This window comes from Musca autumnalis, unplaced genomic scaffold, assembly GCF_047663935.1.
Source record: "Musca autumnalis isolate F117 unplaced genomic scaffold, ASM4766393v1 scaffold_3, whole genome shotgun sequence".
Classification (NCBI taxonomy): domain Eukaryota; kingdom Metazoa; phylum Arthropoda; class Insecta; order Diptera; family Muscidae; genus Musca; species Musca autumnalis.
The window spans coordinates 1146204-1162602 of NW_027411866.1; the positions used below are offsets into that span (position 1 = coordinate 1146204).

General features: G+C 36.1%; 1 protein-coding gene across 1 annotated transcript; it reads left to right on the forward strand.

Annotated features, from left to right (window-relative positions):
• Positions 1-273: 273 nt before the first annotated feature.
• On the forward strand, positions 274-15856 carry LOC141396838 (uncharacterized). Its single transcript, XM_073972515.1, has 10 exons — positions 274-617; positions 678-1137; positions 1196-1770; positions 1825-2156; positions 5919-6117; positions 11188-11385; positions 11456-11644; positions 11713-11782; positions 14822-15384; positions 15445-15856. Exons 1-10 carry the CDS (start codon positions 449-451, stop codon positions 15780-15782), a joined length of 3093 nt encoding a protein of 1030 aa, XP_073828616.1. The 5' UTR covers positions 274-448; the 3' UTR covers positions 15783-15856.
• Positions 15857-16399: the final 543 nt, after the last annotated feature.

Here is a 16399-nt window from a genome sequence, read left to right on the forward strand (position 1 = left end):
AATCAATTAACAGTGTGCAAGGTTTGTATGGACTTTTGAAGGACCTATCCAGTTGAAATCAGTAGGTATACATTATAGGAATCTCTTTATTGCCATATAAACTCTTTTTAGTCCACATTACAATCGATATATAATTTCACAAACGGAATCACTATTATAAATGTAGCCGAACGAGTAAATACTCTCTTGTATTCAACTTGTTCTGAGTACACAACTCAGTATTCTTATCTGTAAAATAGAAGACAATTCTCCATTTATGCCACCGAATTAAAATAAACGTTAGTAGTGTGGCGAAATTAAGCAGAGTAGTAGGTTGCGGATGATAACAACAAAAATCTAGTTTTTCTAAACGCTCTCCTCGCTCCTCCCCCCACAGCTAAAATACTAGTAATATCTGTATACATCTGTATGTTTGAGCGCTAATTGGCTACGTATTATTTCGACAATAATGGAAATGTTGGCTACATTTCTAATTGGTATATTTATGCTGCTGTTACTCTGGGACTACCTTAACAAAAAGCATCGTAATGAGGTCTTGAAAAAATCGAATATTACTGGCGGTGTTAATCTGCCTCTAGTAGGCAGAGCTCTGCACATGATCGGCGCCAACTCTGAAAGTAAGTTGCTTGGCGTAAATGGCAATAGATACGTATATTCTGAAAATTTCATTTGCACAGATTCCATTGATCGCATACGACAATTTTCCCAGGAAAATGGAAAAACTTTCTACACCTGGATATTGGATCAGTTGGTGGTGTTTTGTGCCGATCCAAAGATATTGGATACTTTACTTAGTAGCCCGGTAAATATAACAAAAAATAATGTATACGATATGTTGTCCTTATGGCTGGGCGATGGCCTGCTTATGAGTACGGGTAAGAAATGGCACACAAGGCGTAAAATCATTACGCCGAGTTTCCATTTCAAAATTCTGGAAGAGTTTGTGGAGATCTTTGATCGTCAAACCAATGTAATGATTGAGAAACTAAAAGAGAAGACCACAGATTCCAAGGTGGCGGTGGATATGTTTCCATTTGTGTGCTTAACTGCCTTGGACATTATTGCAGAAACAGCAATGGGAGTACAAGTTAATGCCCAAATGAATCCAAATATCGGCTATGTGAATTCAGTTAAAATGTAAGTCGCCAATTCAAAGCCATATCGACGCTCTGTACCAAATGTTGTGTCTTTACAGTGTAACACGAATAATTTCAGATCGTTTGCGGAAGCCTTTGTGGCGCACTGATGGCCTCTTCAAAGTGTTTGCCCCATCCATTTACAGGAAAATGATGAAGCACATCGGCGAAATGCAAAACTTTACCAAAAGTGTAATTGAAAAACGTCGAGAAACTTTGGAGAAATTAATCAGCGAGACCAATGACACCAATCAATCGGAAGACGATGAATTGCTAATATCTGGAAGTAAAAAGCATATGGCTTTGCTGGACATCCTACTTAGAGCTACCGTCGATGGAAAACCTCTTAGCAATGAAGATATTCGTGAGGAAGTGGAGACATTTATGTTTGAGGGTCATGACACTACCACGAGTGGCACGTCCTTTGCTTTATACATGATATCCCGTCATCCTGAAGTGCAAAAGAAACTGGTCGAAGAAATATCCGAAGTAATTGGAGAGGATACTTTGAAGGCACCTACCTATCGACAATTGCAGAATTTACGTTACATGGACTGTGTTATAAAGGAATCCATGCGACTGTATCCTCCAGTGCCAATTATAGGACGATATTTTGCAGAGGACACCGATTTGAGTATGTATTTGTGAGGTATAAAAGGGCCAAATAATTGTTGTTTCCATTTTTCAGATGGTGTTGTTATCCCTGGCAAGTGTCATTTAAATGTTCCACTATTTGTCGTTTTAAGAGATCCCGACTATTTTAAAGATCCCAATGAATTTAGACCAGAACGTTTCCTTGCAGAAAATGCCGAGGATATTTTCCCTTTTGCCTATACCCCTTTTAGTGCTGGTCCACGTAACTGTATCGGCCAAAAGTATGCCATGTTGGAAATGAAAAGCGTCATAAGTAAAATGCTGCGTCACTTTGAACTCTTACCAATCGGTCCAGACGTAGTTCCTTCATTGAGTTTAATTTTACGGTCAACGACTGGCACCCAAATGGGTCTAAAGTCGAGAAGAGCCTCTAACTGAAGCAAAGCATTGCAAATTGCTAATAATGACAATTAATCGATGTACTCTTAATAAATACTGTTTATTAACAAATGTAGTACTGTTATTCGTGTCTAGACTATAGACTAGATATGCAGGGGGAGAGTCGGGCACAAGTTCATTTAATTATTTAAAAAAACAGTACAAATTGTGGTATTTCTACTTGTTGGTGTCGCAACTATGACTGCATTTAAGTGTAATATACGATTTTGTACTGCCCGCTAGCCGCTGGCAAGATGAAATGTGATGAATCTTGTTCGGCATCGGAAACTCGTCGATTATCAGGGTTACAGTAATTAGTTCCTCTTCAGCTTCACAAAGTCCCTCACAGTGCAATCAACAGTAAACTTTAACATGGGGGTGTGAAAGGAGCATAGACTAATGAATGTATAGACAGAGAAATTGTAATGTGTTTGTTTATTGTAGGGGTCGCCCTTACACTCAATATGCTGTGAGTTCACTCAATTGCGTTTTGTTTTGGGGTATGTTGCAAGTTTCTTTTTTGATTTTTATACACTCAGCCTTTAGGCTAGAAACGGTATATCGTCACCTGAAATGCCCAAAGACGTAACCCTCAAAGGGTTACGTTGAGGGTTATGTCTTTGGGCATTTCAGGTGACGATATACACTTTCATACGGGCAAAATGTGCCTCATCGAAATAATGGTTTTAGACCCCAAGTATGTTTGGACGAAATGTGTTTCAGACAATTTGGAGTCGATTTAGCAATGTCCGTCAGTCTGTCTGTTTGGCTGGCGCACGATAACTCCCAAACGGGTGATCCGGTCCAAAATTTGGCTATCGTAATATTTTGTCCATACTTAGTTTATGTTCGAAGATCGGTCTACTCCTTCAGGTACCTCCCCCACAAAAGTTCGAAAATGTGTGCCCACGATAACTCTTGAAGGGAGTAACCGATTTGGTCCATACTTTCTACATCGTAAAATGTGTACCAAACTTAGAAACGTTTTCAATATTCGGTCCACTCCTTCAGGTACCTCCCACACAAAATTTCAGAAAAGTTCAGTTTAGGGCCTGCCCTCGAATCGCTTTGATTTTTGTTGTAGCAACTTATAGTCACTGCCCCCATACGACGGTACAAGTTTCATCAGGGACAAGTCCATTCTTCCTGAGAAAATAGCCTGAAAGGTGCAAACAAAACCCTATGACATCGTGTGTTGTGGTTGGAGCGTAAGATAGCTCTCGAACGGATCTGCCGTTTCGGTCCAAAATGTGGACTTCGTAATATTTTGTGCAAACTTAGTTTAAGTTTGAAGATAAGCCATATCGATCCACTCCTTAAGGTACTTCCCCCACAAAAGTTCAAAAATGTTCGGAAAAATGGTGCAGACGATAACTTTTGATGGGAGTGACAGATTTGGTCCATACTTTACACATCCTAATATATCTACCAGGTATAGGTCAGGTTCGAATATGGACTATATTTGCCCACTCCGTAGGGTACCTCCCACACACATTTTTGGATTTCACTTTAAGAACTGCTCTCGGATCACTTTGATTTTTGTTGAAGCAACTTGCATTCGCTGCCTCAATTACGACAGTAAACGTTTATTTTTCAAGGGAACGTCCATGCTTCTTGGAAAAAGAAAAAGACCCGAAAGTTGTAAAAACCCCCTATGTATGACACCATATGTACTGACTGGAGAGCTCGAACCGAATACTGCGTTCGTCCACACTTTGGATATCGTAATATTTCTTCGAATATTAGATGAAATTCGAAGGTGGAAGGAGTGGACCTTCCGATACCGCCCCCACAAAAGTTCGAAAATATTCGCTAAAATGGTACTCTAAATATTGTAATCGAAACTCAGTTTAAAACCAGCAAGGAAAGGATCAAAGTCGGGCGGGGCCGACAATATGATACCCTACATCACTGTGAATACGAAAATATAAATCTGAACTGATTTCGATATAATATGGAACAGTTATTGCTAGACCCAATTCCGTCACACATTCCAAAATTCATCAAAATTGGAAAGATTTAGGGTGTTTTGTGCAGCAAATACGTGAAATCAGGGGAAAATATATGTGGGAGTTATATCCAAATCTCAACCGATTTCGATATAATTTGGTACATTTATTTTTAGACCGAATTCAATCACACATTCCAAATTTCATCAAAATCCGACTCATACAACATGTTTTGGGCAGCAAATACGTGAAATCGGCCAAAAATATATATGGGAGCTATATCCAAATCTGAACCGATTTTCACCAAAAGCAATAGCGTTCTTCCTATGGCTAAAGAAATTATATTCCCCAATTTTCATCTGAATCGGACAAAAAATGCGACCTGTACGTTGCGAACAAAAATACATGGACAGACGGACGGAGGGACATGTATAAATCGACTTAGAAAGTGATTCAAAACGAACTATGGGTCTATTTCGTTTCCTTTTGTATGTTACATACAAATGCACAAAGATATAAAACCCCTTACTACAGTGTGGTGTAGGGTATAAAAAGCCCTATCTTGGGTATAAAAAGCCCCTATAAATTCATTAGTCTATGGAGGTAACCAATTGACTTTCGCTACATTACCCGTGTTTTCCTATGGGAGTTATAATTTGTAACTGACGCCTTTTCTCTTTCCTGAGGATTAAAATGTGTCAATTGGTTCCCTTCGCATTACTTAGGGGTTAATGTTCTGCAACAATGAAAGTATTAAACACTTTGCTTGGACGCCAGAACACAGTATTGATCAGCATTGTCAATAAACCACAGATGCTCGTCCATATGCCCGTGTTTAGACACACAAATTTCTCGGGAAAGTAAATTCAGTTTTTAGGCAATAGGGGGTAGGACAGAGTATTGAGGAGCTCTTTCCTCTCCGCTCTCTCCCAAAAAACTCAATTTATTTTCCTGAGAAATTTGTGTGTCTAAACACAGACTATAAGAAAAATTATAAACAAACTACACGTATTCTCTCTTTATTTTCATTTGCCGTGCTTTAATAATGTGAATGTTCTTTAACAACAACTAACGCATGAATTATTTTGAGCACCAATGCTATAAACTACTTTCTCGCTAGCGTCATAGATAATGAGAGAACAAAAGTGATGCTGCAAGTAAAACTTGTTCTTACCGGCAAGGTGTGTGTGTGTGTAAGAAAAAATAATAAATATATTTATAAGAATATTTTTTTATTAAATATGTTTAATAGAGCTAAATAACAAATAATCGTTGTATTGTGTAACCAATATAAATTTTCAAACTCCTATTCCAATATTCTATACGATATAGTATTACGCAGAACTCAGACATGTGTTCAACTTTTACACAAACACATTGTAGATTGCGGATCATTTCTGAGCTAATGATGCTTCTAAGGGAAACAGAGAGAAAGAGGAAATAAATTGTGTCGAATAAGAAATTAACTCTTTATTTTAATCCACTGGTGCTCAGAAAATATGTATGGGAATTGATAAAATACCAATGCCTAACGTTATGTAAAAAAAGAGTGAATATGTGTGATTTGCTGCCACGGAAAAAGTATAGGGTGAGCATCACTGTGATTTATAATCGCCTATTAGTTGTGGCATTCTAATAAACATTTAGTATTATCGCATTTTTTCTTTCTAGTTTTGATAACAAGATTTCTATTCTCTTGAGTAAATAACAATAAGAAATGTCAAGAAAGAGTTTTACCATTTAGTCCACTTAGTATACATTTGGTATTGGGCACATGAAAACGTTTTTTGGCCATAACTAATTTATACGGATCATTAGAACAACAAACGAAAGCAAAAATAAAATGTTTTTAGAAATATTTATTCTGTTTGTTACGCTTCTTTTGTTGTGGGACTATTTGTCGAAAAAACGTCGCAATGACATGCTGAGCTATATGAACGGACCCAAACCGTTGCCGGTTTTGGGAAATGTTCTGGCTTACCGTGGTCAAAATCCTGAAGGTAAACAAAGAAATAAAAGATAAATAAAACTCTCGATAACAAAACGAACTGTTCATACATACAGATTAATGTATATAAACATAAATATTTATAAGTGAAAAGTGCTAAGCTTCGATATTAATGAAATGTGCATTAAACTAATTAGAAAGTGCCAATGTAATGAAAATAGAATTTAGTTAGTAAGTGCTAATATCGGTTATTTTTAACAATTCCTAATAGCAACAACAACATTGAAATACACAAATAATACAAAAGTAATCGAGTTGTTCCATGCGATACAAGGACACTGATTGTGGTATGATTATCTTCGCCAATCTACAGGAAAAGAAGAAGACACAACGAAAACATAATTTGGCTGGGGTACTTGCGACCGATTTTATTGAAACAAACTACATATATTCAATCGATACCACAGTTTATTAAAACAAAAAAATATTGCATCTAGAGAAAAGTGCACGCTATTCAAGCTTTCAGGGCGCAAACGTCATAAAATTATGGCCAACGACAATATCGCATTATCTTAAATTTTGTTTGAATCGTTATCAGCATGTTTGGAAATTGGGACTTTGGCTCTAACATTTTGGAGATTTGTTGTTTCTTAGATTAAATTTTTATGGACAACTTTAACTATATATTCCAATCTCATTCTCTGAATAGTGTGTGAATAGAATTATTTGGATAATCTTATGGGTGACTATCGAGGAAGTGGTGAAGTGTGTGAGATAAGTTGCTATCAGTAAGAGAAATTGAGTTATTGACATCCATCTTAACACAACGTCTAAACAACAACCTGAACAAGTTCTAAACATATAGTGGCAGACACAATGCCTCTCTTGAGCTTTGTATTAACAACCCAACGTTACGTTGATCTGTTGACGCATTATAGTTAAATATAATTTAAAAACGCTCAATGGACCCATCTCGTCTTGCACTTTGGAATGAAAATACACAGATGAAATATACTTTAGTGTTACCTGTAAAATAATGAAACCTATTGATTTTGATGATGGCAAAAAACTTATGCTGGGAAAATACAATGTTTTATACAAGGTTTATACTTATGTGAATGTCTCCGCTTCCACCTGCCTGCCGATGGAAGAAGGAAAGATCCACTTTACAATAGTCGGCACTTTGAGGATTTGCCTAAATTCATTCGCCATTCCGTAAATATGACCTTAAACCCTATATCAACAAGTAAAAAAGTATCAGTCGGCTTTGCCGACAGATATATACCCTCAGCCTGTGCAAATTGAAACACTTTTTTCACAAAATTTTGCGGAAAAGGTACTTAAAGGAATGGTCCGACATAGACCATGGGGGTGCCATATGGGGTTTTTACACCCTTCGGGCTGTTTTCTCAAGCCCCTGAAACAACTTTTACCATCGTAATTGAGGCTGCGAAAGTAAGTTGCTTCAATAAAAATCAAAGTGATTCAATAGCAGGTCTTAAAGTGAACTTATACAACATTTTGTGTGGGAGGTACGGGATGGAGTGGACAAATATAGTCCATATTCGAACCTGATCTATATCTGGTAGATATTATGAGAATGTGTAAAGTATGGACCAAATCGGTAACTCCCATCAAGAGTTATCGTGCGCACAATTTTTCCGAATATATTTGAACTTTTGTGGGGTAGGTACCTGAAGGAATGGACCGATATGTAAAATTGGGTAATCTAGTTCCTAGTTCATTGTACTAGTTCCAAAACGTATGAGTAACATCATGAAATATAAAGTGTGATGTTAAGTATACGTAGTTTGTTCAAAGAAAATATGTGGGCCATTGGAACTGCGAAGTGAACTAGATAGTTCCATATAGTTCCTTTGGCACAACTCTACCGATATGGCTTATCTACGAAATTAAAGTAAGTTTGGAAACAATATTACGAAGGCCAAATTTTGAGCGGAATCGGCATTTCCGTTCGAGAATTATCTTGCGCTTCCACCCATAAACATGGTGACTTAGGGTTTGTTTTTCAACTTTCAGGCTATTTTTACAGGAAGTATTGACTTGCCCCTGAGGAAACTGGTACCTTCGTATAGGGGACAGTAAATACGACATGCTACAACAAAAACCAAGGCGATTCGAGAGCAGGTCCTAAACTAAACTTTTCCAAAATTTTGTGTGGGAGGTACTCGAAGGAGTTTACCGATTGAGTCCATATTGGAACCTCATCTAAGTCTGGTAGAAATTTCATAATGTGCAAAGTATGGACCAAATCGGTTACTCCCTTCAAGAGTTATCGTACGCACAAATTTTCCGAACATTCTCTAACTTTTGTGGGGGAGTTACCGGAAGAAGTGGACCGATATAATCCATCTTTGAACTTGAACTAAATTTGGACAAAATATTACGAAAGCCAAATTTTGAACAGAATCGGCAGATCCGTTCGAGAGTTATCTTGCGCTCCAACCAGTACACACGGTGTCATAGGGTTTTTTGTAACTTTCAGGCTATTTTCTCAGGAAGTATGGATTTACCCCTAATGAAACTTACAGCGTCGTATAGAGGACAGCGAATACAACTTGCGTAAACAAAAATCAAAGCGATCCGAGACCAGGTCCTAAACTGAACTTTTCCGAAATTTTGTGTGGGAGGTACCCGAAGGAGTGGACCGATTGAGTCCATATTGGAACCCCATATTGTTATATGGCCCATCTTCGAACTTAAATCGAATCTGGACAAAATATTTCGATACCCAAAATTTGAACCGAATCGATTGATCCGTTCAAGAGTTATCGTGCGCACCAGCCTGCCAGACAGACAGACAGACGGACGGACATTGCTAGATCTACTCAAAATTGTCTGAAACGGATATCGTACAAGCATACTTGGGGTCTAAAACCATTATTTCGAAGAGGCACATTTTTGGTCGTATCAAAGTGTAAATACCCTCTTTAGCCTAAAGGCTGAGGGTATAAAAACAAGGGCGGCTGAAGATGTTATATGTAACGATTACATATTTCATTTCTTTTTTTAACAATATCACCAAAAAGTGAAGGATTTTGAAAAATTTTGACTCAGTATGGAATCATGTAAAAATTAACAGTCCAAAATTAAAACAAATAATTTCATCCTGTAATATAAATTTGTAACGTAATTTTCTTAAGAAAATATTATACCTAGATATGTCGTTTATTCTGAAATGTTGTATAGAATTTTTCTTCTATTGACAATTTTTATATAGAACAAAGTTTCATGTTACTTTCATGCATCAACTCGAACAAATTGGAAAACATGTTCATGTTTTTTTCGGGAAAATTGATACTGATATTTTCATGATATATAATGTAAATAGAGACTTCATTACTTTGGTGACATATGGTAAAATTTGACTAAGAATATTTTTGTCTTTGACGTCGTTCCTGTAAAGTTATGTTTTCCGGGCCATTTTTGAATAAAATCAGATGAAGCCCGACTTTAACCCAAAACGTGTTTTTAGTTTTTTTCATATTCCTAGCGTTTACATACAATTTACAGATTTTGTACATTCTGAGAGCTATAGTAAAATTTTATGACGAACAATCTTGTAGAATATTTTGAATTGATATGATTTGAAAAGGAAGCAAAAAGACCCATTTGATGAACCGCATGAGGGAAAATAGTTTTTAACAAAAATATTCCCCACATTCTCCTCAGTAAATTTGCAAAATACACTATATACCTAAAATGCAAGAATTCCAAGATATCTTGACTCGAATCGGTTTTTCTCACCATGGAATCGGGCCTTCTATTAAGAATGCCGAAAACTTTGCAGGGTAATATACATACATAGGTGTATTTTTACATTCCTAACATATTTATATGAATGTTATACCCTAGACAGACGGCAGCGTTAATTTGCATTAACTCCCTTAATGTACATTAATTCGTGCATTATCCACATTCTTAATGCAGAAGATAGAACAGTATTTAATCTGCATTTACTAAATTTTAATATGGCAATATTTATTGATTTGCACAGAGAACGAAGGCCGATATTGCAGTGCAATAACAGATAATGCAGTACAACCAAAATTTTGCAGTTCAAACAACAACAAAATACATGTTAACCAGCAATCAGCTGTTTCGTAAATGCAGAACTTGTCGTCTCTCAGGGTAAAAATAAATGCAGTTCCTAATTCAAATTAACGCTGCCGTCTGTCTAGGGTATAACATTTATGATAAAAATTATTTCGCATATTAACCTTACCTGTAAGCGTGAAACGATAGATAACAGGCAATACTATAAGAAATATCCTTGCTTTATGTCAATTGTTCAACCATTTTTGTGGTGCTTAAACAACCAGTGGCTCTAAGTGGGTTAATTATTTAGTTCAGTTAGCCCTGATGCATTGGGTATAAAAACCAGGGTAAGTGAAAACTTTAGTAACTCCCTAAATGAAATGTTTACTAGTGAAAAGCTTATGCACAGGGCTAGTGATGTAGGGTATCACATATTCGACCATGTCCCGCCTATAGCCTTTGCTCACTTGTTTTTCCATCACGTCAACAGGTTGCTAGAAACATTCTTCAATACATACACATATATACATAAACAATCGATGCCTTTTTTCCTTCATGAATTGTAATGCCTTCCAGTTCAGTAGCAGATTGGCAGTGTCATAGATTGTCCGTTTGTTGGAGAGGACTCAGGCTAAAACTTCAGCCGGGCAGCGAAATCAAATACGTTTTTTTTATTTATTGTTGTCTTACCAGGGCGAAGGTCAAAAATATTTCACAAGACTTCAAAAATACTTCACAACAGCAAATTTGCAATAAGATTCGTATAAATCGTTGTTATCCAGTTATCCATGATATGCCTGATGAGCTAAATAACCACCAGCAAAACTATCGAAGCATATTGGTTGGATGTGTGTGTGGACTTCGCTAGATATCACTTTTTCAATGCAAACTCCTTAGATCATGATAGTTCAATTAATTTAATTCATTCAATTAAAAATGTTTTCCATTTGTATTTTGACTAATTGGCCAATTTCCTTAAATAAATATATACATACATATGTCAAATAAACCATATGCATATTTTCTAAAAAGGCGACTTATTTGAATGTGTATATCTTTTTAGAAATCATGTCATTCATTACCAACAACAGTAAAAAGTATGGTGACATGTATCGTGTATGGATACTGCAGCAGTTGGCTGTTTTCTCATCGGATCCTCGTGACTTGGAGGTTATTCTAAGCTCACCACAGCATATAACCAAAAACAATCTGTATGAATTGTTGCATCAATGGTTGGGCACAGGTTTGCTGATGAGCACAGGTAAGAGCGAAGATGTTCCTCCTACCAAACGATGAACCCGATTTTAGAGTGTGCTCTCTTTTATTTACAGGCAAGAAATGGCATTCAAGGCGTAAGATTATCACTCCAACGTTCCATTTTAAAATTCTGGAACAATTTGTAGAGATATTCGACCAACAGAGTACGGTAATGGTGAAAAAGTTGAGTGACAAAGCCGATGGCAAAACTGCCATCAATATCTTCCCGGTTATCTGTTCAATGGCCCTGGATATCATTGCAGGTAAGAAGTTGTTTTTTTTATTTAAAATAAATAAGTAAATAAATATCGCATTTTATGTTTTCTTATAGAAACTGCCATGGGTGTTAAGATTAATGCTCAAAACAATCCTAAATTCCCATATGTCCAAGCTGTATTTGCGTAAGTATATGTAATAGTTTATTTCGTTTCTTCTAATAAACACATGTTTTTGTTATTTACACCCTACACCACTATGTGTGGTGGGTGTTATACGTTGTTTTTGTCTCAAAAGTTTATGTATATCCAAAAGCTCGAATCGATCTGTAGTGCGATTCTCTAACACATTTTTTGAGTTACCAAAAAATACTTAAAATTAAAATGCAAAATTATGAATGAACGGTTTAAATAAAAGTTGACAACACTCTTCCTATCGGTAGAACTTTACGACTGCTTTTAATTCGTCGTTAACTTACCGAAAAATATCGTTAATTACCGAATTTTTAAGCATTTTTAAGTTACAGATTTTTGTCCGTAACTCAAAAAAATGAGTTAGAGAATCGCACTACTGGTCGACCAAAAAACGTTTCTAGGGAAATATAAACTTTGTTCAAAAGTGAATTTCTACGATTCTATTACGAGGGACATTCCAGAACAAAAGTCACCTAATGAAAGTGGAACATCTTACCATTACATTGATGCACAGAAAGTTAACGTAGCTGGCTTTGAATAAGTAGCAAAGGCTTTGAATCAGTACGAATGATTATAATGTACATATGTGGTCGGATATCAGGGATAAAGAAAAACGTGTTCTGCTATCCCAACTTTCCCCTGATAGGATTTATACTGTTGTTGTAAAGTAAATTTCCTTGCTTATATTAGACGTATTAAAAAAAAACTTTATTACCAGGTTGTTCTGATCTGAGCTTTAAATCAACACAATAGATAAATAAGATTGGTTTTAGTGCTCAAGTCACAGAGTTATTGCAAAAGTTATTAGCATAGACTAATAAAAGTATAGACAGAGAAATTGTAATATGCTTGTTTTCTGTAATATGTTTGTTTTCGAATACAATATTTGATGTGACAGTATTTATTCCTTCTAAAAGGCTCTTTGTAAAATGTACTTCTGAAAAATACTTCGAAGTCAGACACAGAAACGTTTCATAGCAAATTTCTCGAATTGCTGGCAGACAACGGAATTGAAGAATGTTCATTTCTTTTGCTGATAAATTTAAAAAAAAATTATCATGAAATATTTCTGTGTCTGACTTTAAAGATGATAAAAAGGAATATGGAATGGTGAAATTTATCGCTACAATTCAGGTCTCAACAGAAGCCACAATTCAACTAGATGTTTCGCTAACATCAATGGTTTCGATTAACGTTTATTGCCCGTTTACACGGCGTATGATAAACAATCAGCTTCGAAATATAAATGTTACTCATACTCATGATGACAGTCGTTCCCCAGTGAAAACACATGTACAGTAGAGTTGGGTAGAGTTGGGTAATCTAGTTCCTTGTACTAGTTCCAAAACGTATGAGTAACATCATGAAATATAACGTGTGTTGTTAAGTATACGCAGTTTGTTCAAAGAAAAAATGTGGGCCATTGGAACTGCGAAGTGAACGAGATAGTTCCATATAGTTCCTTTGGCACAACTCTAGAGTTGGGTAATCTAGTTCCTAGTTCCTTGTACTAGTTCCAAAACGTATGAGTAACATCATGAAATATAACGTGTGATAGTAAGTATACGCAGTTTGTTCAAAGAAAAAATGCGGGTCATTGGAACTGCGAAGTGAACTTTATAGTTCCATATAGTTCCTTTGGCACAACTCTAATGTAAAGCGAGCAAAATGTTTGTAGCCAAAAAAGTAGCTGAGTCATGAGTGCTTGTGATTTCGGACTACATCACTGATGGACAAAATAACATATGTGACTGTAGTGGTAAGAGTATCAAATTTACTCTCCGATTGAGCACGAAATGTTAAAATCTTGTTTTTAATAGGTTTTCTTTATTTTGTTTTAATAGAAGTAATTTTAAACAACAAACAATAAATTTAAAGTGTTAATTCTAATGTGTAAACACTATTTAAGTAAAAAATAAAGAAAAAAATACGTCCGTAATTGTGTGTATTCATTGATGTCTCACCTGACCACAAGAGAACACGAACTGCAATTTACGCTAGAGTACTGTTTTGTTCATAGCTGGACCACATACATATTTTTACGTGAAAGATGTCACGAATATTGCAAGGGCATGGTGCAGCGAAGTTGTACAAAATATTCCACTCGCGTGTGAAACTCTTCTCGAATTCGAGCAAGTTCAGGGGGGAAACTTGCCCCCTCCCCAACACCAAACAAAAACCACCAAAAATATTGCACCCAAAAAAAAAATACCACCTCCCCCCAAATTTTCCCTCGCGAGTGAATCGGAGCTCTGCCTACTGTTTATCGCCGAGTCCGAATGGCATGTCTTAAGCCACCACCTGTAGAGTATGAATTATTTCAAATTGTTGCTCACCATATACATATCGTCACCATAAATGCCCGAAGACGTAACCCACAAAAACAAAACTTTACAGGAGAAGCAAAAAACGTTAAAAAAATGAAAAACTGTTTTATAGAATATCAATGTTATGAGGGGGAGTTTTGGGATATTATCACTCACGTACGAATGGAAGTAAATAATAATAAACGCAAACCCGCTAAAAACTTGGTTTTGGGATCCATCAAGATTCAAGATATATTTATTGAGACTTATATAATGTTTGAATAGTTACAATCAGCATGTGACAAGGAAAACTTAAAACTATTTTGTATTATTTTAATTAATGTGTAATGGCATGAGCTTTTTGCTTTTGTGATAAGTTATAACAATTATTGTGGTGTAAATTGAAATCCAATGTTTGCTCCCGACATTTTGGGATCCATCATTACAACAAAATCTGCAATGTTATTCCATTTTCCGAAATGCCATTTCTTGAATAGGATCGTTATTTTTGAACGTGGAAGCTTGAAATTTTGCCGGATCATGTATTTTAGCTTTATGTATCAAATTCCATCAAAAAAACGAATTTCGATTTTCATGTGGGTTAAGTCTTTGGGCATTTATGGTGACGATATATACAGACAAACTACACTAAACATATACATAAACGTGTATTTGAAATACGCGTTAACGTAATTGCTAAAACATCATCATTTGAATTTTATAGTGTCACCAATATCACAACAAAACGTTTCATCAACGTGTGGCATCGTATTGATTGGATATTCCGTCTAACAGCACCTAGCGAGTACAAAAGATTAAATGAGAACATCCGCCTAATGCACGAATTCACAGAGAACATAATTATGGAGAGACGTGAATCGTTACAGAAGACCATTGCTCAAAATCAAACCCTCGATCAGGCGGAGGATGATCTTGGACAAAAGAAACGTATGGCCTTGTTGGATGTACTCTTACAGTCAACCATAAATGGCGCTGCTCTAAGCAACGAGGATATTCGTGAAGAGGTCGACACATTTATGTTTGAAGGACATGACACTACCACGAGTGGCATATCATTTGCTCTGTACTTAATTGCCAGGCATCCGGAAGTTCAGAAGAAGTTGATAGATGAAATCGTAGAAGTCTTGGGTGCTGACAAAGAACGACCCGTGTCTCTAAGAGATTTGGGTGAACTGAAATACTTGGAATGTGTAGTAAAGGAATCGTTGCGCCTTTACCCACCAGTACCCATGATTGGTCGTTATTTTACTGAAGACGTTGAAATTCGTAAGTTTGTCAAATGATATATCAACCTCCTTAAAATATTTCTAAATTTTCCTTCTGCAGGAGGCAAAAAGATTCCGGCCGGTACTAATTTTACAATGGGATTTTTCGTCTGTCTTCGCAATCCAAAATATTTCCCCGATCCAGATTCTTTTAAGCCGGAACGTTTCCTTAATGATGACGCTTCCAAGATCGACCCTTACGCGTACATTCCCTTCTCGGCGGGACCACGTAATTGTATTGGTCAGAAGTTTGCAATTTTAGAAATGAAGAGTTCTATTAGTAAGATATTGAGACACTATGAACTATTGCCATTGGGGCCGGATGTTAGACCTATGATGAATTTAGTTTTACGGTCCTCGAACGGTAACCACATTGGTTTGAAACCCCGCCAGTATTGATATGAAAACTTTTTTCATTAATTTATACATATTTTAAGATATTTTCACTAATAAACAGAGTGTTTTGTTCATTAGTCGGAGTGAGTGTTTAGATGTAGAAATGAATGGATTATAGAAGGACTTTGGCAAAGGATGGGAATACCAAAAAGTGAATTGTTTATGCCACATAATGATAAATTACAGCTCAAACTAAAAAAAAAATAAAAAGCTAATAAACACAATTATTGTGGCGAAAATATCACACAACTTAATCTAATCTCACATGCAAATAATTTTAGAATATTCAAATAAAAATTTCTGTCAATTCATAAGCGCATTGATTGTGATATCGCTATCGCAGATGAAGCATATTGATAGAGTGAGTGGTAAGAAAATATAGTAATGCCGTTCAGAACATCTTTTTCATAAAAAATACAATTCCATGTTTGTAAAATGTTTTATTTTTTGGTACACATATGCATACATCTGTACATATGTATGTATACGACGACACTGATTGTTTTCCCAACAAAACTGTGAAACATTTTTCTTATCTCGTCGCATTGCTAAATTTCGCCCAATGTTTATTGCAGTTTTTCTTGCCGGCTATTATAAAATTCTTTTCTCTCTCAACAAAT